Genomic DNA, 17,575 nt, shown 5'->3' with positions numbered 1-17,575 from the left:
TAGGGTCTATTATATTAAGAACTGACACTGATTCCCGCTTCTGCCAAGCAATCCAAATCACCAATAATATAAAGCATAGGATATATGGCCCGAAGGCAAAAGCACACCCCCAACCGGGGGTTACCCAGGATTCGCTGGGGATATTGCCGGTGGGGAGAGTCGGCGCGGAACCACTTCCCGGCATGTTTTCTGGACGGAAGTGGAGTGTGGTGGTCGTAGTTGTGGTTTGATGGTAATATTGGAATTAGTTCTTCGAGTACACTTGGTATAGTATGCAGCGCTGTGAGATGAGGGATGGTTAGATATCTACAAAAAATTACGGGGATTCTTAAAACAGGGCATAATCGCGTACTCTACTGTTCCTGCCGTTATAGCTACAGTTAGATAGGGCAATTACAAGGTGGCAAAACGCGTTGTCCGGATTAGGGCTCTGTCGGACGGGGCAGAACTAGACGTTTATCCAGGCGGCAGTGTGATGCCATACGTGTGATAGGGTAGGCTCTGAGAGCGGCTGAAACGGAGAGACACCATTGGGCTCCGACTAGCTGGGTGGTAATTTTCGCAGACGTGAAAGGAGAAGGTGCTGTTCAGGCTGTATACATGGACGCGTGCCTTCCCGGTCTGGCACGAGATTGTTCTCGGTCGTAGGCCTTGTCATATTGGCCCACGCCCTTCATCTTAATATGGATGAGTTGGTGCTTCTGTTAGAATTGCAAGAAACTAGATTTTCGACAGGTTGATAGAGCTTCACGCATGGCCAGTTCGGTCAATGGACAGTGGTTTGATATAGAGCGCCATATATCTAAGTTACCAATGATGCCCTGCCCTTTTCAAAACCGGTTTTTCGTCATATCAATAGGTCATACGAAAGCCATATGCGCAGTGGCCAGGCAGAGACAATCAGATCAGTACAACATGATCAGTTAACCGACCCTGCGGAAAGCTAAAGCTGATCCCGGTTATGTGCCGTACCTTATACCTCGTAAAGCCCTGAACTCAGATGTGCTTACGTATATCTTCTATACTTTAGAACAGCTAACAACCCAGCAACTGGTCATGCAACGCAAAGGAATCCTGCTGAAACCTTGTTCATAAAACATAAATCGCGCGTGAGTAACCCACCCGACAGTCTTGCGTTCCTACAAATGCCTCTCACAAGCGACCCCTTGCCTCTTTCTATCCACGCGTACGCAAGTACTTGAGACGAGAAAACGACTTTCGGCGCAACTACCTATCCAAATGCATCGCCGCATCCGCATCCGCAACGCTGTAACACCTTACTGCGTTTCTATAGAGCGCCAATTCCCACCGCTTCTAGTTCAACCGTTCCGACGCCTCCAGCATCTAGTCTTCGGTCTCACAGAGGATGAATGGAGCACACTTAGCATGTACTTTGTATACTTCGAGGATCTAGGAGTGACGGTGCAGCTAAAGACCTGGCTCGAAACAGACTCCCAGCGGTTAAAAGCCATCCTGATAAATGAAATGAGCCGAGGGGTGCAGCCCGGGCGGGGCCTTGTGCACCAATACGCCGATATCCTACACCAGAAAATGATCATTCATGAAGCCTCTAGACTCGCTTTCGAGAAGTGGAAGGCAACCGCAGACGGTCTCGAGGGTACGGCGGTATTCCGTGGTCTCAGAACGAATCGCAAATTGGTATATTGGTGGTGGGCGCTTTGGCTCAACAAGCAGTGCGCTCAGGCTGGAGGGTGCTGTGCAAGGAGTTGCAAGTGTTGTACCAGGAACAAGGTACGAGACCTTGACTTTGAAACTTGGGGTGGTCACTGCACACCAGCTTGCTCTTGTTGTCTACACCATCTTGGTGTCGACAGGGCGATTGAGCAGCTGGGGAGCGGTAGAGAACCACGCTTTGACTCGAGGGAGATGCGAAAAACCCGATTTAATCGCAAGATGTTGCACGCCTATGCGTTTGGTTTGTTGTAGGTTTATCTAATATTCTGAATAAAAGGCCCTTGTGGCGGAATTCCACATTATTCTTTTGCCATTCCTGGGACGACTGTATCAAGCTTGTATATCTCTCGCATCGCAAGTCGTCAGCGATGATTCTTTTCTACATATCTCACCACAAAGAGAGCCCTTGAGAAAGAGAAGCGGGACGAATGTCTGGTTACTGTATAGTGTCAGTACAGCCTTTCTGGCAAATAAAGGCAGATGGAGAGCAGCGCATCCCAATGCAGGCCTGCCATTGGTGGTTCAGGCGATAATGTCAGCCATACTCTTCTGTTTAACATATCAGATGGCCTGATCAAACCCTGCGAATGAGTCAAGCGATGCAGACTAGTGATTGACTGCTGCTGTTCCGCTCATAACCGTCCACAGTCGACAGTCTATAAACAATATAACATACACTTACGGCTGTATATCACAAGCGGATTCGGTGCAGCGCCAGTCAAAGGGGGTGTATGGTTAACAGGAACACTCTGGTCTTGTTGTTTCGGCGCATTGGTAGGGTACACCTTATTACCATCTCTAAGGAATCATGCATTAAGTATGGTATAGTAATAGAAAGCAAAGCTCAAGAACATGGACTGCCCCATGCTCAATGTGTGGCACACCGACCGCGGATCCCTTGCAACGGATCTCCGATCCAACAAGAGAATGCACGCATGGCACGCCCACGCAGTCCGCACATTCGTCGACAGAGGGTTCCGATTGAGGTTAAGTGGGCTCCGTATTACGACAAGAAGACGCCGACGCAGAGCTATCATCGTTCACTGATGAATTCGGCGAATATCGAGGTTGGGGATGGAATTACGGCGAAGCCGAAGAATGGGTTGAGGGTTGTCGTTAGGCCTGTTGCTGTGTTTTAGGCGATTGTGCTGGTAAAACATTTCTGCGTATGGCCGGATCAATAGAGAAGCCAGAAGGTAAATGCATTGTTGATGACGAGCGCTGTAAAATGATAGCCACGCATCCGAAGACGAGGTAATACCCCAGCATATGAGTAGCTGCCAAAGAGCCAGGTATCAATTTTGTCCCAGCGCCTGAAAGGGATACTCCATTGCCGCAGTATAGCCATCCGGCAGGCACGACGCAATAACCTCAACCATCCGCACGCCTCAGTTTCCTCACCACCATTGTGAGCTGCACTGGCCGAGAATGACAGCAGAGTGAGCCAGGGTAACCAGGGCTCAGGTAATGCTGAATGAGGTTTGGGCAACGGATGCCAAGCAGCAGGATAATACAATGGCCACGATAGCAAAGTTGCTTAAGCCCATTGTGTCGTGGATTGCACAACTGGGTAGCGACGCACTGAGAGTTTGTTTAAGTACCTTCTCATTGACTGCCAAGCGACAGGAAACTTGCTGCTAGGTGCCGGTGAGTGCAGCGGTCGAATCTTGCCCTACACTGCCTTCCCTGTCCAGTGGCAGCAGTGGGGATCTGTGGTGTTCTTTCGCCCGCCGCGACACCTCATTCTTTCTAAAAGTCAAAACCTCGGTTAATCGCCTTTCCCGTGTTAATTGACCTAGTCAACCAGAATACAAGAGCGGATTCAACTGAAACCCCGATGCTGTGCTTGTTCCTACTGTCGGACCTTAAGCAAAGGATAGTTTGCTACACCCGGACTGGAAGTCAATATTGAATGTCCACGGATGCAGCTGGTTCAAGATATTGACATTTGCTATAGTATTCCCTATCAACCATAACGAACTTATTGCAGTTCTTCAATTAAAGAACCACTTTAAACCCCCCTCGCAGCAAACCCCTCATGAGAATTCCAGAACGCGCATCTGGCACCAAGGTCATCATACTTGGTCGTCTTACTCCCATGATCCGGCCCCCCGATGACATGTAGGAACTGATCCTGTGCACCGCCGCCAGAACCAAAAGCATCAGCCCACCCCGAGATGGTCCCATTCCCAGCTGAAGGCAGCCCAGTCTTCGCAAAAGCAGCCCAGCTCCCACTCATCACACTCGAGAGTTTCAAATCCTCGTTTGTGGCGTACGGGGCCAGGGCCTCAGCAGACGCCTGGTTAAATACGTACGGAATGTCGCTGAAATGCGAAACACCGAGGTACGACATATTAGCCGCTGCATATGCGGACCGGAAGATTGTCTGGTTGAGGGAGAAGAGGTAGTTTGCTGATTCCGGGGAATACTTGTGGTTCATCTGAGCCGTGTACAAGGTCGGACATGTAAACTCGGCATCGCGCTGTATTCGGCTGGTCCGGAAGTAATGCGCGGAGATGTTTTCGGATGGAAGATCTGGGAAGGACGAGACTGGGTAGAGGGCCATGACGTGTTTGATTGTCTTGTTGGACAAGGCCGGGTACTCATATTTGAGGTAGGCAAAGACGTCCTCATCCGATGAGAGCGTGGCGAGGGTATCAAAGGAGCCGTCATCCTGGTTCCAGCCACCCAGTGTGTCGATACCTCGCGAAAACCGGCCTGTAGCTAGCAGTTTGGATGGACTGTCGGGAATAAACGTGGATGGGGCAACTGGGACGAATACACCCATGCCCGAGTTGCCGCCGACTTTATTCTCATACGCGACAGCGATAGAGTTGAGCTTGGCCATGGGGACACTGCGCAGACATTGCAGCTCGGCCTCGCTGGTGGAAGCAGTGCAGTTGACAAGCTTGGTCAGTTGTTTAGTATGCCGCAGGGACTTGGTTCCAGCGGTTTCCTTATCTGCCATTGGGCTTCCTGATTGCAGGATGGCTCGTTTGAAGGGCGCCTTCTGCTGGCCACCGTATGCTGTGATCTGGAGACCAACACCAGTTGCTCCATCGCTCTCGCCGAAGATAGTGACGTTGTCTGGGTCGCCGCCAAAGGTCTCGATATGGTCTCTAACCCATTCAATAGCGAGGCGCTGGTCGAGTAGGCCTGCATTCAGGGAATCTGTCGCATTCAAAGCAGGTGATGCTGCAAATCCAAATACCCCGACGCGGTAGTTCATCGCAACATAGATGACGGGGGTTCCCTTGTCCGCTGCACCTAGTACCAGCCCGGTTGGATCGTAGGCCGAGTCATAGATCTGGCCGAAGGTGTCACCTCCGCCATAGATCCAAACCATGACGGGGAGCTTTGCGGATGCCGGAGTCCCAGCCGGTCGATCGACTCGCAGCGTCAGGCAGTCCTCGGACATGTGTGTGACATTGTCGAACAGGGGCATAGTTGATACTGCCTGTTTCGGCTGCGGGCAGGCCGCCCCAGGTGCTGTCGCATTTACCAGGGTGCCAGCGGGGTAGTTGAATGGCTTCGGAGGCGTGAATCGGTTGGCACCAGAGGTGTCTTCACCGAAACGGATGTTCAGGAAGGACTCGACATTGTTTGCTGTTGTTCCCCTGAAGCGGACAGCATCTGAGGTAACACAGCTAGCTATGGGCTGGGGTTCTTGAAGAGGTCTTGAATGGATAGAGGGTAGAAGCGTGGAAAGGACGAGCAGTCCGAAGGAATAATACGCCATGTTGTTACAAGATTGGCTCTATCTTCGCAACTGAACCTTGGTAGTAATGACTGGAACAATGTTGGATGAATGGCGATTTATATAGCGAAGTATCTATGAAAATTACACTAAGAATAACAAGGCACGCGAGAGACATTGCAGCTCAGCCCTGATAACTCCACGAGGCTGAGTCTGCGTCTTTTAGTTGGAGAGCCCTCATTGGCTGAACATCTCGATTACCTGTCTGGGAATGTGATACGTCGATCCATGATCCACTCTAATCCAACGCAGTCTGCCTTGCTTCTTTTTTTTCCTACCTGGTGCTCTACGGAGTATAGACGATGACAGCAGTTGTATCTCCACAGTTCGCCATACGGTGGGACCAAATAATGGCTCCAGGTAGTCTGGTTATCTATTGTGTATTGTGTCCCTGAACTCGAGCTCGCAGGATGCCCATTATCTCTAAATTCCACCCAGCACTGTCAAAACGAGGAAGAAACAATTAAAAAATTTCGATTTCAGCCTAAATACATCTATAACAATGGTATTTTATGTATCATAATAATTAATTCATATACTATCTAGCCGTCATAATTGTTCACCACTACTAAGTACACCCAATATATATAATGCAACATCGTGCGATGAAACTATAACATATAGGATAAGCCCATTAAGCCCCCTCAACCTTCCGGCCTGAATTTTCCTGAGGCAGAGTCACCCGCACAAAATCGGACTCACGAACAGCCGACACACAAAGAACCATAGTCACAACCATAGCAACAATCTCCTCCAACACACTCATACACAGGAAGACGGTCGGATCACCCACAAGGACCGTAAAGCGGGAGTCATGACCGTAGTCAGCAATGGCCGAATAAACCATTCTCACAACCAGGAAGGGTATCGAAAGGCCAATTGCAAGGAAGAGCTTCTTCTGGAATGCGCGTAAACTGCCTTGCAGCTGGAGGTAAAGAAATCCCGTGAGGAGGAGGACAAGTGCGAAGACGCCGAGAAAGATTCCCATGGACGCTTTGACGATTTTGCTTGGGTGGTAGGTACCGTTCTGGCTATCAGCTGAGCTGAAGCCGGCGATACCTAGGATCAGGCCGATGATGCAGATGATGGTTACTACTGGGATGCACCTGGGAGGCATCCTTCTCTCCGTATCACTGATAGTCGTTAGTGTACATTCGTTATAAAAATGTAAAAGTATATAGTGACGTACATCTGTCTTAATATTCCAATATATGTCAATAGAAGAGGCGCAATGCCGATGAGTTCGCATACTGCCACTGCGACTTCGGTATCGTGGGAGTCATGGTCGATTGACACAAGAGAAGCAATGCAGCCGGCAATGCGGATGAGGGAGAGTGTAACCGGGTATCGCCAGATTTTGCTGCCGACCCTCCAGCCAGCTCGACTCCAGATGAAAATACCAGCAACGAGGATGAAGGGAAAGACGATTAGCTGGAGGATAGCGATGCCATGGCGGTAGGTCACAGTGCCCATTGTGTAGAAGTATTTGAAAGTGATAGAGACAGATAAGTGTTATAGAATAGTACAGATATTGATTTACGGGTTTGAAAGACAGGAGAGAGGCCCTTTTATGGTCCTTGGTGTCTTCCATGCATCCAACACAGCCCTATCGTCCATACAATTCACTGATGAGCGCTGATTGGCCGGGCATCTGAGATACCAAAAGCAGACTAGCGGCAGGACGACAGAGCGGGTCAAGCCGGGATCGCCCGACCAATCACGACGGGCCTGGGTTCAGCTCACTCAAGGGGCCAAAGTGGAAGACGTCTCTCAGATCTCTTGGTCTGACGACGCAACTGGGCCTCTGGGTGTCCAGCAGATCGGGGAGTGCCTGACGACTCGAGCTGAAAATGCTTGGCGTGTGGGGGCCAGAACTGCGCCACGCTGCCATTGGCGGCCTCGTTCTTGAGTATTTCTTCTCCCCGCGCAAGCGGCTTGGACGACAACACCACCAAGAAGCTTGATCCGTCTTGTCTTCGCGCACATTTTCTTGGCCGTTTATTTCTCATTGATCCGTATCCATACCGTACGTCTGGGCTCCGGGGATAACAATGTCACCGCCTGTCCTTCGTGCAAGAGCCTCCCGCAACTGCGGCAACTGTCGGGCTGTTAAACGTCGAGTACGTGAAGCCTTCCTCTTTCGTCTTTGCTTCATTCGAATAAGCACTAACAAGACATATGGCGTAGTGTGACAAACAAGTTCCCCATTGCGGACAGTGCATCCGCCTACGGGAGAAATGTCCTGGATACCGGGACGAGTGGGAGCTGGTCTTCCGCGACCAAACCGGCCAGACGATCCAACGATCCAAGGAAAAGCAAAAGGCCAAGAGTGGGATATGTCCTGAGACACGGCATACTGATACAGACTTGGTCTCTCTAGTGCCACCCCGTAGCCTCTCGCCCAGCGTGGTCCAGAGAGGCATCAACTACTTCTTCCACCACTTCGTCACAGGCGAGCACTGCCCAGAACGCGGCTATCTTAACTACATCCCCGCCGTTCTCGGCGCTGACGGGGACCACCCAACCCTCGTGGCAAGTATGGCGGCCGTGGGTCTTGTCGCGCTAGCAAACTCCACCCGGCAGCACGAGCTGGTGCGGCATGCGCGAGTGCAGTACTCGCAGGCGATTTGCAGTTTAAACGAGGCCTTGGCATGTCCAGCCGAATCGTGCAAGGATAGTGTGCTGATGTCGGTGATTTCGCTGGGTGTTTTTGAGCATTTTTCGAATTTCGAGTCCTGGGTGCGCCATGTTCAGGGTGCGGCGGCGCTGGTTGTCGTTCGTGGCAGGAGTCAGTTTCGGAGTAAAGTCTCGATTTTGATGTTCAATCAAGTCCGTGCGGATATGATAATTGCCTGTCTGCATACGAATAGACCGTTCCCTGAGGATATTGTTTCGCTGCAGGAGGAGGCATGCAAGCACACAGACCCGATGAGCACGTTCTGGTTACTAGGGGTATACGCGACGCGGTGTGTCAATCTCCTGTTTGGTGTGCATAATAAGGTCGGTGACTTTTCATTGTCACATTGGGTTCAGGAGGCATCGACCCTGCAATCCGACTTTCAATATATCCTCGGCGTCCTGGGCATCCAGGAACCCTATACCACAACCCGACAATCGGCCCTCGACCCATCCGTGGCATATAATGGCCGGCACGACGTGTACAGCAGCCCCTGGGCAATTAGGGTCTGGAACCATGCCCGCATCATGCAGATGATCGTCAGCGAGATAATGTTTCATCTGCTCAATGGGGTCCTCAAGGCAAACCCGCCTCCACCCGCCTCGGCCGTAGCAGCTGCAAAGATGAAGCTGCAAGAGACCGCGCAAATTCTGTCCGGACTGGGAAACGATATGATAGCCACTGTTCCGCAGGTGTTAGGCATGGTCGGCCCGGACCATCTCTCCGCTGCCTCCTCTGATGCAGGAGTCTCTGGAGGGTACCTACTGATCTGGTCCTTGTACATGGTGGGCAAATGTCCAGTCACAACAGACAAGGCACGGAAATGGGTCATCGGACACATGCGACAGATTGTGGGGAGTTCCGGCATTGCGATGGCTAGTCGGTTGCTGGGCGATGTAGTCAGGATAGACAACTCCTCGTCATCGGACAGGACAGTTTCGTATACACCATCGGAGCTTGAAACGTGACTTTGATGTATAGTATAAAATGATATATCCAGATTACCAAATTTAGTGGGGAGCTGAATAATTTGCCCGACGGCCGGATTAATAAGCGAAGATCATGTCGAGCGTGTCAGCCTCATATAAATGTAACTTTTCAACCAGTTCTACATTGATATTTATTCAAATCGTAAAAATGGCTCGCGGTGGTTGTTTCTGTGGCAAGATCCGGATAGAATACGTCGGCCAGCCCGTCGCATCGGTTCGTCTACATTGCCATTACAGTTGAGACATTGCCTGAAAACTAACTGGTGCCGTTCACCAGGGCCTCTGCCACTGCAACGATTGCCGCAAACAGACAGGGGCGGTATTCAGCTTCTGTCTGATCATCAACAGAGCAGACTTGAAAATCACCGGCACTCCCAAAGAAGTCGCCAAAACAGCAGATAGCGGCAATTCGATTAAGAACTATTTCTGCGAAGACTGTGGTGAGTTATCCAGTATGATGAAACAAATTTGGTGGAGAGCTGAGTAGTTACGATATTCAGGTACACCGATTTATGGGCAAAGAATAGAGACATCTGGGGAGCCTGCCAGCAGCGCTGTCTTTCGCGCGGGAATTTTCGATGACCCAGAAGTGTTGGACCAGAGGAAGCCCGTGGTGGAAATATACACGAGCAACAGGGTGAGCTGGCTTAACCCGGTTGAAGGCGCCGAGCAGTTTCCTGGTATGCTGCCTTTGCCGTAGTTTACTCCGTTTGCGACATTAAGTCCTGCACAGTTTGCATTATACAGTGTCTGCATTGGATCATTATATACTCGACCATGGACCATGAATTCATTGTAGATCTTAAAACTCCCCAACCGCCTCAAGAACAAGATTCACCGTTTCATCAACCCTACTCAGAAACGGACTGTGGCCGGCTTCCAATATTTTGGATGTGATGGAGGCACCAGCCTTCTTTGCGGCAGCAACCAAGACTTCCTGAAATTGGACGGGGATCGCGTGGTCCTGGGTGGTAACAATATAACAGACAGGCACATCCATCCACCCAGCGTAGATATTCTCACGATCTGTAAAGCAGCCAGTGGATTGCTTTAACAGGCGGTCTTTCCAGCTGTCAGCTACCGCGAGAGGAAGATCGTTATAAAACAAGTCATTGAGGTCGGCGTCGGATTTGCATAGTTCCCAGCCATCCGGACCTGCATAGTGAAAGCACGCGCCGGAATCGAGGATGGGACGGAGAACGTCGTACTGGGAGGTCTTCGACGGTGGCATGAAGGCACAGAGCTGGATGATGCCGATGACTCTCCCAGAATTGTCGTCGTTGAGCCGTGATGGATCCTTCTCAGTGAAGCCCTTGACAGCCGAACAGCCCACAGCGCCGCCAAAAGAATGGTTAATCAGAACAACATTGCGTCCATTCCTGGTCTCGTCGGTGATGATGCTCTGTATCTGACTTAAACTTCCAGCAAGAGAGCCGACTGGAGTCTCTGAGCCGCAGAATTCGACCTGGGGGGCGAGACAACGATAGCCGTGTTTCTCCAGGGCAAGGATAACGCTGGACCAACAGTCGCGGCTATGCCACGCACCGTGGATAAATAACAGCGTCAGTGGCTGAGCCATGGCAGATGAGAAATATATCAGGGAACTCCAGCGGAAGTCTGGCTTTTAACATGTCCTGAAACTTGGAGTCGGTTAGCGTGGTGACCTAACATGTCGCTAGGATCCCACCTTCTCCGATTTTAATAAACGAGCAAATCGGGTTTCGCCGACCACGCAGAGTATTATCCTATTGGTGGTGAGGATTATCGGATGGACTTTAGGCGTCCTGGGGGCCCGCTTGGCGATGCCTTTCCCTCTTTATGTGCGGCTGAACGTTGTTAGGGCGAATAAGGCCCACCGAAATGCCATTCAGAAACCATTTAATGAGCATTGCGTTGCAAATGATACCACGGTCCCTCAGTATAGATAGTGTGAATACTGCGGAGACAATAATGCGCTCCGAAGGCGCAGGAGGGGCGCGAGCGATGAAACATTTACTTCGTCTCAAGTGGCTTGAGAATCCCATGAACTACGAGCGCTTATGATACCTCAATTCTGAACTCCGAGGCCAGACAACTGTTCGTTACGCATGGAGTTGACAATATTCTACAATTTCGAAGTGCTCGCAACGCCGTCTCTGATAACTCGTCGCAATATCTTTCCAGACTACGACATTAGGCGTCAGCACATACGCCTGCCACTAGGTTAGCAGCACTTACAGGGGCTCTTGGAATGGTATCAGTGAAGACAACACCACCGGTGAGTCTTTTAATCGTTGACACTCTGCTGTTAACGAATTGCATGATCTCCTCGGCGGAAACGGAGGATCCTGGTGCTGCCACAACGTATGCCCGGGGATACTCCTCATCGCCCCTAATCTGTTAGCCCGCGGATTATTGTAGAGCTAGAGGGGCGGCATCTAGTCTTACTGTCTTACACCGGTCACGGCGGCATCATTGACCCAGGGATGATCGAGAAGAAGTGCCTCGAGTTCAGCTGGCCAGACCTGGACGCCTTTTACCTTGATCATTTCCTGGCACAGGACGTTAGTTAGCACTCTTATATGGTTTTTACTGCCGTATGACTTGCCTTCTTCCGATCCACGACGTAATACCACCCCTTCTCGTCCTGGCGAGCTACATCCCCTGTCCTCAGCCAACCGTCTTCAGTAATAGTCGCATCGGTCGCCTTTTTATTCTGCCAGTAGCCCTTCATGATATTCGGGCCTCGAAACCATATCTCGCCGCTTTGTCCGCGCGAAACCTCATTCTCGTCATCGTCCATCAGCTTGATCTCACAATTCGGCATTGGCTCGCCAACAGAGCCGGCCATCGCCGTTAGGGTGGGATCCCAGCCGAGAGAGTTGCAACAGGATCTATAAGCAGTCAGCTTCTCGGAAATAGTTCATCGGATGAAGGGGACTAACTCGGTTGAGGCAAGGCCCTGTTTAACATTTACCTGTCCGTTGGGCCAAAGCGCCTCGTACTGTACAGTCGGCTCTGGACCTAGCGGTGCTGCGCAGGAGAAGGTCTTGGTAACGCTGCTGAGATCGTACCTCCCACTCTTCACCGCGGGATACTTGGTCATGGCCACGATAATTGGCGGCACAAGGTGCAGGTCCGTGATACGAAACGTCTGAATGCTTTCCAGCATCCGGGTAATTTCGTACTTTCGCATAATATACGATGGGATCCGTCTAGCAATCGAGATGACGCAGAAATAGCAGAGTGCCAGGCCGTGATACAGCGGAATGGCACATAGCCACCTGGAGTTTGTAGCTGCTAGTTCTCTCGTCGAAACGGTTGGGTCGAGGTTCATGACGAAGTCTGTCTGGACGCAATTTGCAATTATACTGTAGTGCGATGCCTCTGCTGCTTTGGGAAGACCGGTCGTTCTGTGCATATAAAATCAGACCACTGCAGACGTGACAGATGGGGCCACAACGAACCCAGATGTCATTATTGTGTAGATGGTTGTAGACTTCGATTCGCCCGGGGTTAGCCTTTTCCATGCGAATCGTCTGCCAACCTCTTTTTGCGCGAGTAAGTGCTTCCAGTGCTTTACTCCAGAGTTAATATCGTCATTACCGCCACCATCCTGGATAAGGGGTTCATCGTTGAAGAGGAAAACACTCTCCCGGGCCATACCAACCATCTTGGCAGCCTCGAGAGCACAAGCTAGGGTTTCCTCACTTGCCAGCATGAATCTAGGCTTTGTGAGTCCCAGCTGGTACGCGAGCTCGCGAGGATTACAGTGCGGATTGGCGGACTGGTATATACCACTGGCCATAATAATACCCAGGTTGACGACGGGAAACAAGATATCGTTACCGCTGAGGATAACGACTCTATCGCCTTCCTGCAGTCCGCCGGCTTGTAAGCCAGCAGCAAATCGCTGCGACCAGAGACGGAGATCAGTCCAGGTCAGACGCAGTCTCTCTGGGTCTTCGGCGTCAGCAAAGGCCAGCGCATCTCCTAGCGGAGCCGTAGGGCTGCCAAAGAGATAGGTAGGAATGCCGACCTCTGGAACGGGGACGGTCCATCGTGATTTCTGTGGCATGATGTGTTTTCAAAAATATAGATATAGCTATCCTAGGAGGTAGAATAACGAACAGGTGACAAGGGAAGTGTCAAGGTGTAAGGTCAAGGTGTCAGATTTGATTTCTGGTTCACCGCACTCCGCACGGATCCTGGCGGTGCAGGAATCAGGAATCAGGAACAAGGAGAATAAGGACAAATAAGCACGTTAAGCTTTCCTAGTAATCAGTCCAGTGGTGCAAGCCAACTACTCCGCCACATTCCGGCAGCTGGACGCCTTAAAGGTGGACCCGACAAGCAGCGGGGGTTTGATAATGGCTGTATTTGGGGCCCTGTCTGTTCTACAATACAGATGCATTCTCTCTCTGGTGAGTTGTATTGTATTCTGAACGGTCCCAAACCACAAAATTGGTGTTTGACTCGGGCAGTGCCCGGTCGGCCTCGCTCACATTGCGTGTGCGCTATGGTATATTTAATGCCATGAACTATGTAGTACTACGACGAGAGGAGCATAAGTGTATTTCTTGAAGTGCCATATTATTTACGGTAAAGCAGCATATATATCTCCATTACACCTAGTCACGTAAAATTCACAAACTAAACAATAGAGCTCTCTGCTCTCTTTTGAAAGGTATCGTTCCCCGTCACAGAACCAGATAAATACTCCGACTTTTCAACACCGTCAATAACATCCTCAGCCTGGATGAAAGGCCCGGTCTCGTCGATACCAGAAACAGGGAATACTAAGTTTAACCCCAAGAACACCAAGAAGGAGATTGCCAGCCCAACCAGGAAGGTGAGGTTATACAGGCGCACCCACCCAACCCACTGCGGGGAGTCCCAACCGTTAACGTTCCCTGCTAAACCAGCTTTCGTACGTTGTTAGTAGCTGTACTCGCTTGTAGCATGAAAGTACAAGACGGCAGGGTAGCAAACTCACGAAGAAGCGGCCACATTCCGGCCGTGAATGCGGCGAATGCGCGCCAGTTCACCCCGTGGCGGAACCAGTAGATGCTGGTGCTGTCCCCGCGGTAAAGATCGGATACTTTAAGTCGATACCTACGAACGAGGTGGTAGTCGGCCAGCATGAGGCCTCTATGAATACCGTTTAGCAGTGTCTTCTAGTATAAGTTGTTATGCGAGCCGTCATACGTTGCAGGCGCCATAAACACGCCGAATCCACTGAGGACGGCCAGGAACTTGTCTGCCGTAGACAGGAGCTGCCATGGTCTAGTCTACTGTTAGTTCCGCAGGGGAAATATGGATGGTGAGGGTTTACTGGGTGGCGATGCCGATGATGGCCATAATATACCCTCCTCGTCGGATATTGATGTACTTTGGCCATAGACCGGCGAGATCCATGCCGCAACTAACGCTGTTGAGAACGACACTTATCTATCGTCTGTTAGCATGCAAGAAGCACAGGGCAGATATTTAGAGTGACTCACCGAAAACTGAGAAGCGACCATGCCCAGACTGGCAAAGAACACGCCAGCGCGCACCCGAGGACTGGACCCGTAGTACTCCTGAATATCAGAAAGAAGGTAGATCGGATTCCATTGGATATCGCCTCCCATCAGTTTATTACTGGCGCTTGTGACGATGATCCCTATTGTTGCCGTGATCGCAATGGTAGCCGGACATGCAACCAGCTGCGAGAGGGTAGGCGCGTATCGCCTTTTCGAATACCGAACCCAGTCGGACTGGCCCAATGTGCCTGAGCCCCATGATCCCAGGATTGCTGTGACGCCGAACATGAATGCCCATCCTGTATTAGGTGCTGCTCCGGGTTCATAGAAGAGGTCGCCAGGCCCGTGGGCCTGTGAGACTGCCCTGATACTGTCAGCTATCTTCAGGAAGCAACGTGAGCAAATATACCAAATCAACATCCCAAAGCAAGATCCACAGAAGAAAACAAAGCAAACGAAGAACGGAATCTGAAGCTTTTCGGGCCGGATGAGAACTGCGGGAATGAAACCGCACATCCAGATGACCAGTCCAATGAAGTCATTCGTCTGGAGGTGGGAGCTTTCAGCAAAGTAGTTTTTCATATGTGCAAAGCCTTCATCGTTAGTATACTTCACACCCTCAACGAGCTTTAGCGGCTTGCCTACCTGGGATTATTGCACCGATCAAGACGCGAGTAGCCTGTCCTCCCCAGAAGGCTTGCATGCCGAACCACATACATGCGACGAAGCTGCGGAGAATGACGGGGACTGCTCCTGATTAGTACTGAATCAAGTGTTATAAACCGGACTGGCGCACAGTAGGAACCTCGCATCCCCCAGGAGAACCGGCTGGAGACAGTGAAGCCAATATGGTGTATTTCTCCCATCCATCCACAGAACACCGCCAGGAGGCCAGACAGGAACCCGCCAAGAATCTACATCATCAGCCTCATACTCGACTGGAGGAAAAGAAACGTACAACTACACCAATGGCCTGCTGTGGACTGAGTCCAAACGAGAGCAGCGTGCTCCCTGTGGACCAAGCTGAGATGCATGATCCGGATACAGTCCAGTATCCTGCAACTTGTTAGTTAAACGATATGCAACAAACAAGGCCAAGACGGGCAGACACACCAAAATACGACCAGACTCCATAGGTTCTCCGCTCTGGGGGAATTGGAATCAGGTCTCGATTGCACCAGGTTGTGTTCTCATATTCTGCGTCCTCATCAACAGGACTAAACAGTCAGCGTAAGAGCACATCAGATATGCCGTGAGAAACAAACCATTGAAGTCGCTGCTTAATCTCAGGCCACGACCAGCGCATTTTGATCGACCACTGGAACAACAATCGCTAGAACGTGGTTGACAGCGCAGCTCATGTTGGTTGAAGACTGGGGATGCATTATGCCGGCATTTTAGAGCTCCCCGCTTATCGTTACACAAAGCATTCCAACATTCCTCATTGGAGGTTCGTTCCCTGTTCTGCTTCTGCCGTCTCTGGGGCGGTTACCTATCACCGTATTGCATCAAACAGAGTTAACCGATCGTGTTGGCCGATCTTTCTCCGCATCACATGTTGGAATGCGCTAGGCAGAGACTAGCCTACAATGAGTTAGGGAGACTGTCATAAGATGATTTGGAGAATACATGTCCAAGCGTACCCTATCATGATCGGCAGACTTTGGCTTTGGTTAGCCGACGAGTTGGAGAAGCTGTAGTTGCGGAGATGATAGGGGGCCGACATAGATATGAATGTCTAGTTCTGAATCTGCCATTCAATATACAATATACAGATTTCAAATATGACCACTAAGCAATACCCCCTTTCCAACGGCACCGGCGCGATCCCCGGTATTGGGCTCGGGACCTGGCAATCCAGCGAAAGCGCGACCCGCGATGCAGTGAAACACGCCCTACAACATGGCTACAGGCATATCGACACTGCCCTAAACTACGGTAACGAGAAGGAAGTTGGCGAGGGAATCAGAGCGTCTGGCGTGCCCAGGGATCAGATCTGGGTGACCACCAAGCTCGACAATCACTGGCATCATCGGGTGCGCGAGGGGCTAGATGCGTCGTTAAATGCCCTGGGGCTGGATTACGTGGATCTATATCTGGTGCATTTCCCATGCTCGACTGACCCAGACGATAGAGGGAAGTGCTTTCCTGATTGGGATTTCGTCAAGACTTGGTATGTTGTGTATCGTTCCTGCTCGAATGGCAGATAGAGAACATGCATTGATAGAAGCGCCCGGCAGGCAAGACATGCAGAAGCTCCTGGAGACAGGAAAGGTCAGGAATATCGGGGTCTCGAATTTTCAAATTACACATCTGGAGAAACTGTTGAATGACCCGTCCTGCACCGTTGTCCCAGCAGTTAATCAGATTGAGGTATGTCGTTCACTATTCTCATCTGATATACCTTTGCTGACATCTCAGCTCCATCCATACAACCCCTCGTAAGTCCTCCCGGATGCTTTCCCTATCCTCTCTAACAATGCAGCCCCAAACTCCTGGAATACTGCAAATCCAAAGGAATTCATTGCACCGCATACTCCTGTCTAGGTGGTCACAGCGACTCTCCAATAAACGGGCACACGGATCTACCCAAGGATCCCATCATACTGAAGATCGCCGAGGCGAAGAGGAAAACACCAGCTCAAATCCTGTACGTTAATCTCCTGTTCTCCCTATGGACACCACGATACTGATGGAACAGGTTAATGTGGGGACTCCAAAGGGGCGTGAGCATTATTCCAAAAAGCATCACACCAGCGCGGATTGAAAATAACTTTGCCCTGGATGGGTGGAATCTCACAGAGAAGGAGTTCAGGGAGATCAGTGGAATAACGACGAGGGCAAAAGTAGTCGGAGACGCATGGATGCCTATTCGCGTTTTTGTTGGTGATGATGAGTAGATGCTCAGATCTCCGTCCATGGTCCTTATATGGATAGGTTTAGAAACGCATAC

The 17,575-nt window shown here is 50.8% G+C and overlaps 9 protein-coding genes across 9 annotated transcripts; 4 read left to right on the top strand and 5 right to left on the bottom strand.

The window, feature by feature from the left end:
- The first annotated feature begins 1,183 nt into the window (after positions 1 to 1,183).
- ASPSYDRAFT_48507 (uncharacterized protein) lies at positions 1,184 to 1,972 on the top strand. The gene has a single exon (XM_040847637.1). It carries the CDS (start codon positions 1,240 to 1,242, stop codon positions 1,945 to 1,947), a length of 708 nt encoding a protein of 235 aa, XP_040700032.1. The 5' UTR covers positions 1,184 to 1,239; the 3' UTR covers positions 1,948 to 1,972.
- Positions 1,973 to 3,423: 1,451 nt separating this feature from the next.
- Positions 3,424 to 5,503, bottom strand: ASPSYDRAFT_48506 (uncharacterized protein). Its single transcript, XM_040847636.1, has one exon. The coding sequence runs from the start codon at positions 5,432 to 5,434 to the stop codon at positions 3,707 to 3,709; it is 1,728 nt and encodes a 575-aa protein (XP_040700031.1). The 5' UTR covers positions 5,435 to 5,503; the 3' UTR covers positions 3,424 to 3,706.
- A 583-nt stretch (positions 5,504 to 6,086) lies between these two features.
- On the bottom strand, positions 6,087 to 6,925 carry ASPSYDRAFT_34212 (uncharacterized protein; the record flags this gene model as incomplete). The annotated part of the gene is made up of 2 exons (XM_040845210.1): positions 6,087 to 6,585; positions 6,642 to 6,925. 2 exons carry the CDS (start codon positions 6,923 to 6,925, stop codon positions 6,087 to 6,089), a joined length of 783 nt encoding a protein of 260 aa, XP_040700030.1.
- A 315-nt stretch (positions 6,926 to 7,240) lies between these two features.
- On the top strand, positions 7,241 to 9,559 carry ASPSYDRAFT_48504 (Zn(II)2Cys6 transcription factor domain-containing protein). The gene is made up of 3 exons (XM_040847635.1): positions 7,241 to 7,572; positions 7,640 to 9,332; positions 9,396 to 9,559. The coding sequence occupies exons 1-2, from the start codon at positions 7,504 to 7,506 to the stop codon at positions 9,095 to 9,097; spliced, it is 1,527 nt and encodes a 508-aa protein (XP_040700029.1). The 5' UTR covers positions 7,241 to 7,503; the 3' UTR covers positions 9,098 to 9,332; positions 9,396 to 9,559.
- ASPSYDRAFT_92410 (GFA family protein) lies at positions 9,267 to 9,818 on the top strand (the record flags this gene model as incomplete). The annotated part of the gene is made up of 3 exons (XM_040852676.1): positions 9,267 to 9,332; positions 9,396 to 9,558; positions 9,619 to 9,818. 3 exons carry the CDS (start codon positions 9,267 to 9,269, stop codon positions 9,816 to 9,818), a joined length of 429 nt encoding a protein of 142 aa, XP_040700028.1.
- A 102-nt stretch (positions 9,819 to 9,920) lies between these two features.
- On the bottom strand, positions 9,921 to 10,697 carry ASPSYDRAFT_34209 (alpha/beta hydrolase; the record flags this gene model as incomplete). Its single annotated transcript, XM_040845209.1, has 1 exon — positions 9,921 to 10,697. One exon carries the CDS (start codon positions 10,695 to 10,697, stop codon positions 9,921 to 9,923), a length of 777 nt encoding a protein of 258 aa, XP_040700027.1.
- Positions 10,698 to 10,958: 261 nt separating this feature from the next.
- Positions 10,959 to 13,300, bottom strand: ASPSYDRAFT_48502 (acyl--CoA ligase). The gene is made up of 6 exons (XM_040847634.1): positions 12,565 to 13,300; positions 12,043 to 12,510; positions 11,706 to 11,991; positions 11,546 to 11,649; positions 11,336 to 11,489; positions 10,959 to 11,282 (listed from the first exon to the last, which is right to left on the bottom strand). Exons 1-6 carry the CDS (start codon positions 13,173 to 13,175, stop codon positions 11,223 to 11,225), a joined length of 1,683 nt encoding a protein of 560 aa, XP_040700026.1. The 5' UTR covers positions 13,176 to 13,300; the 3' UTR covers positions 10,959 to 11,222.
- Positions 13,301 to 13,682: 382 nt separating this feature from the next.
- Positions 13,683 to 16,110, bottom strand: ASPSYDRAFT_48501 (nucleobase cation symporter-1 family protein). Its single transcript, XM_040847633.1, has 11 exons — positions 15,888 to 16,110; positions 15,736 to 15,839; positions 15,581 to 15,678; positions 15,419 to 15,536; positions 15,268 to 15,369; positions 15,032 to 15,215; positions 14,602 to 14,986; positions 14,433 to 14,548; positions 14,306 to 14,383; positions 14,094 to 14,248; positions 13,683 to 14,022 (listed from the first exon to the last, which is right to left on the bottom strand). Exons 1-11 carry the CDS (start codon positions 15,926 to 15,928, stop codon positions 13,751 to 13,753), a joined length of 1,653 nt encoding a protein of 550 aa, XP_040700025.1. The 5' UTR covers positions 15,929 to 16,110; the 3' UTR covers positions 13,683 to 13,750.
- Positions 16,111 to 16,406: 296 nt separating this feature from the next.
- On the top strand, positions 16,407 to 17,522 carry ASPSYDRAFT_157669 (uncharacterized protein; the record flags this gene model as incomplete). Its single annotated transcript, XM_040842662.1, has 5 exons — positions 16,407 to 16,795; positions 16,863 to 16,995; positions 17,044 to 17,063; positions 17,108 to 17,272; positions 17,324 to 17,522. The coding sequence occupies 5 exons, from the start codon at positions 16,407 to 16,409 to the stop codon at positions 17,520 to 17,522; spliced, it is 906 nt and encodes a 301-aa protein (XP_040700024.1).
- Positions 17,523 to 17,575: the final 53 nt, after the last annotated feature.

This window comes from Aspergillus sydowii (assembly GCF_001890705.1).
Source record: "Aspergillus sydowii CBS 593.65 unplaced genomic scaffold ASPSYscaffold_10, whole genome shotgun sequence".
Lineage (NCBI taxonomy): Eukaryota > Fungi > Ascomycota > Eurotiomycetes > Eurotiales > Aspergillaceae > Aspergillus > Aspergillus sydowii.
This window is presented reverse-complemented; position numbering and strand designations above follow the sequence as displayed.

Coding starts and splice junctions, on each gene's coding strand:
- ASPSYDRAFT_48507 (XM_040847637.1), top strand. CDS start 1,240: ATGCATCGCCGCATCCGCATCCGCAACGCTGTAACACCTTACTGCGTT.
- ASPSYDRAFT_48506 (XM_040847636.1), bottom strand. CDS start 5,434: ATGGCGTATTATTCCTTCGGACTGCTCGTCCTTTCCACGCTTCTACCC.
- ASPSYDRAFT_48504 (XM_040847635.1), top strand. CDS start 7,504: ATGTCACCGCCTGTCCTTCGTGCAAGAGCCTCCCGCAACTGCGGCAAC. Junction 7,573..7,639: donor GTCGGGCTGTTAAACGTCGA/GTACGTGAAGCC, acceptor CATATGGCGTAG/TGTGACAAACAAGTTCCCCA.
- ASPSYDRAFT_48502 (XM_040847634.1), bottom strand. CDS start 13,175: ATGCCACAGAAATCACGATGGACCGTCCCCGTTCCAGAGGTCGGCATT. Junction 11,490..11,545: donor GCCGTGACCGGTGTAAGACA/GTAAGACTAGAT, acceptor CTAACAGATTAG/GGGCGATGAGGAGTATCCCC. Junction 11,283..11,335: donor ATACCATTCCAAGAGCCCCT/GTAAGTGCTGCT, acceptor CTAATGTCGTAG/TCTGGAAAGATATTGCGACG.
- ASPSYDRAFT_48501 (XM_040847633.1), bottom strand. CDS start 15,928: ATGCGCTGGTCGTGGCCTGAGATTAAGCAGCGACTTCAATG. Junction 15,679..15,735: donor TGGAGTCTGGTCGTATTTTG/GTGTGTCTGCCC, acceptor AACAAGTTGCAG/GATACTGGACTGTATCCGGA. Junction 15,537..15,580: donor AGCAGGCCATTGGTGTAGTT/GTACGTTTCTTT, acceptor CTGATGATGTAG/ATTCTTGGCGGGTTCCTGTC.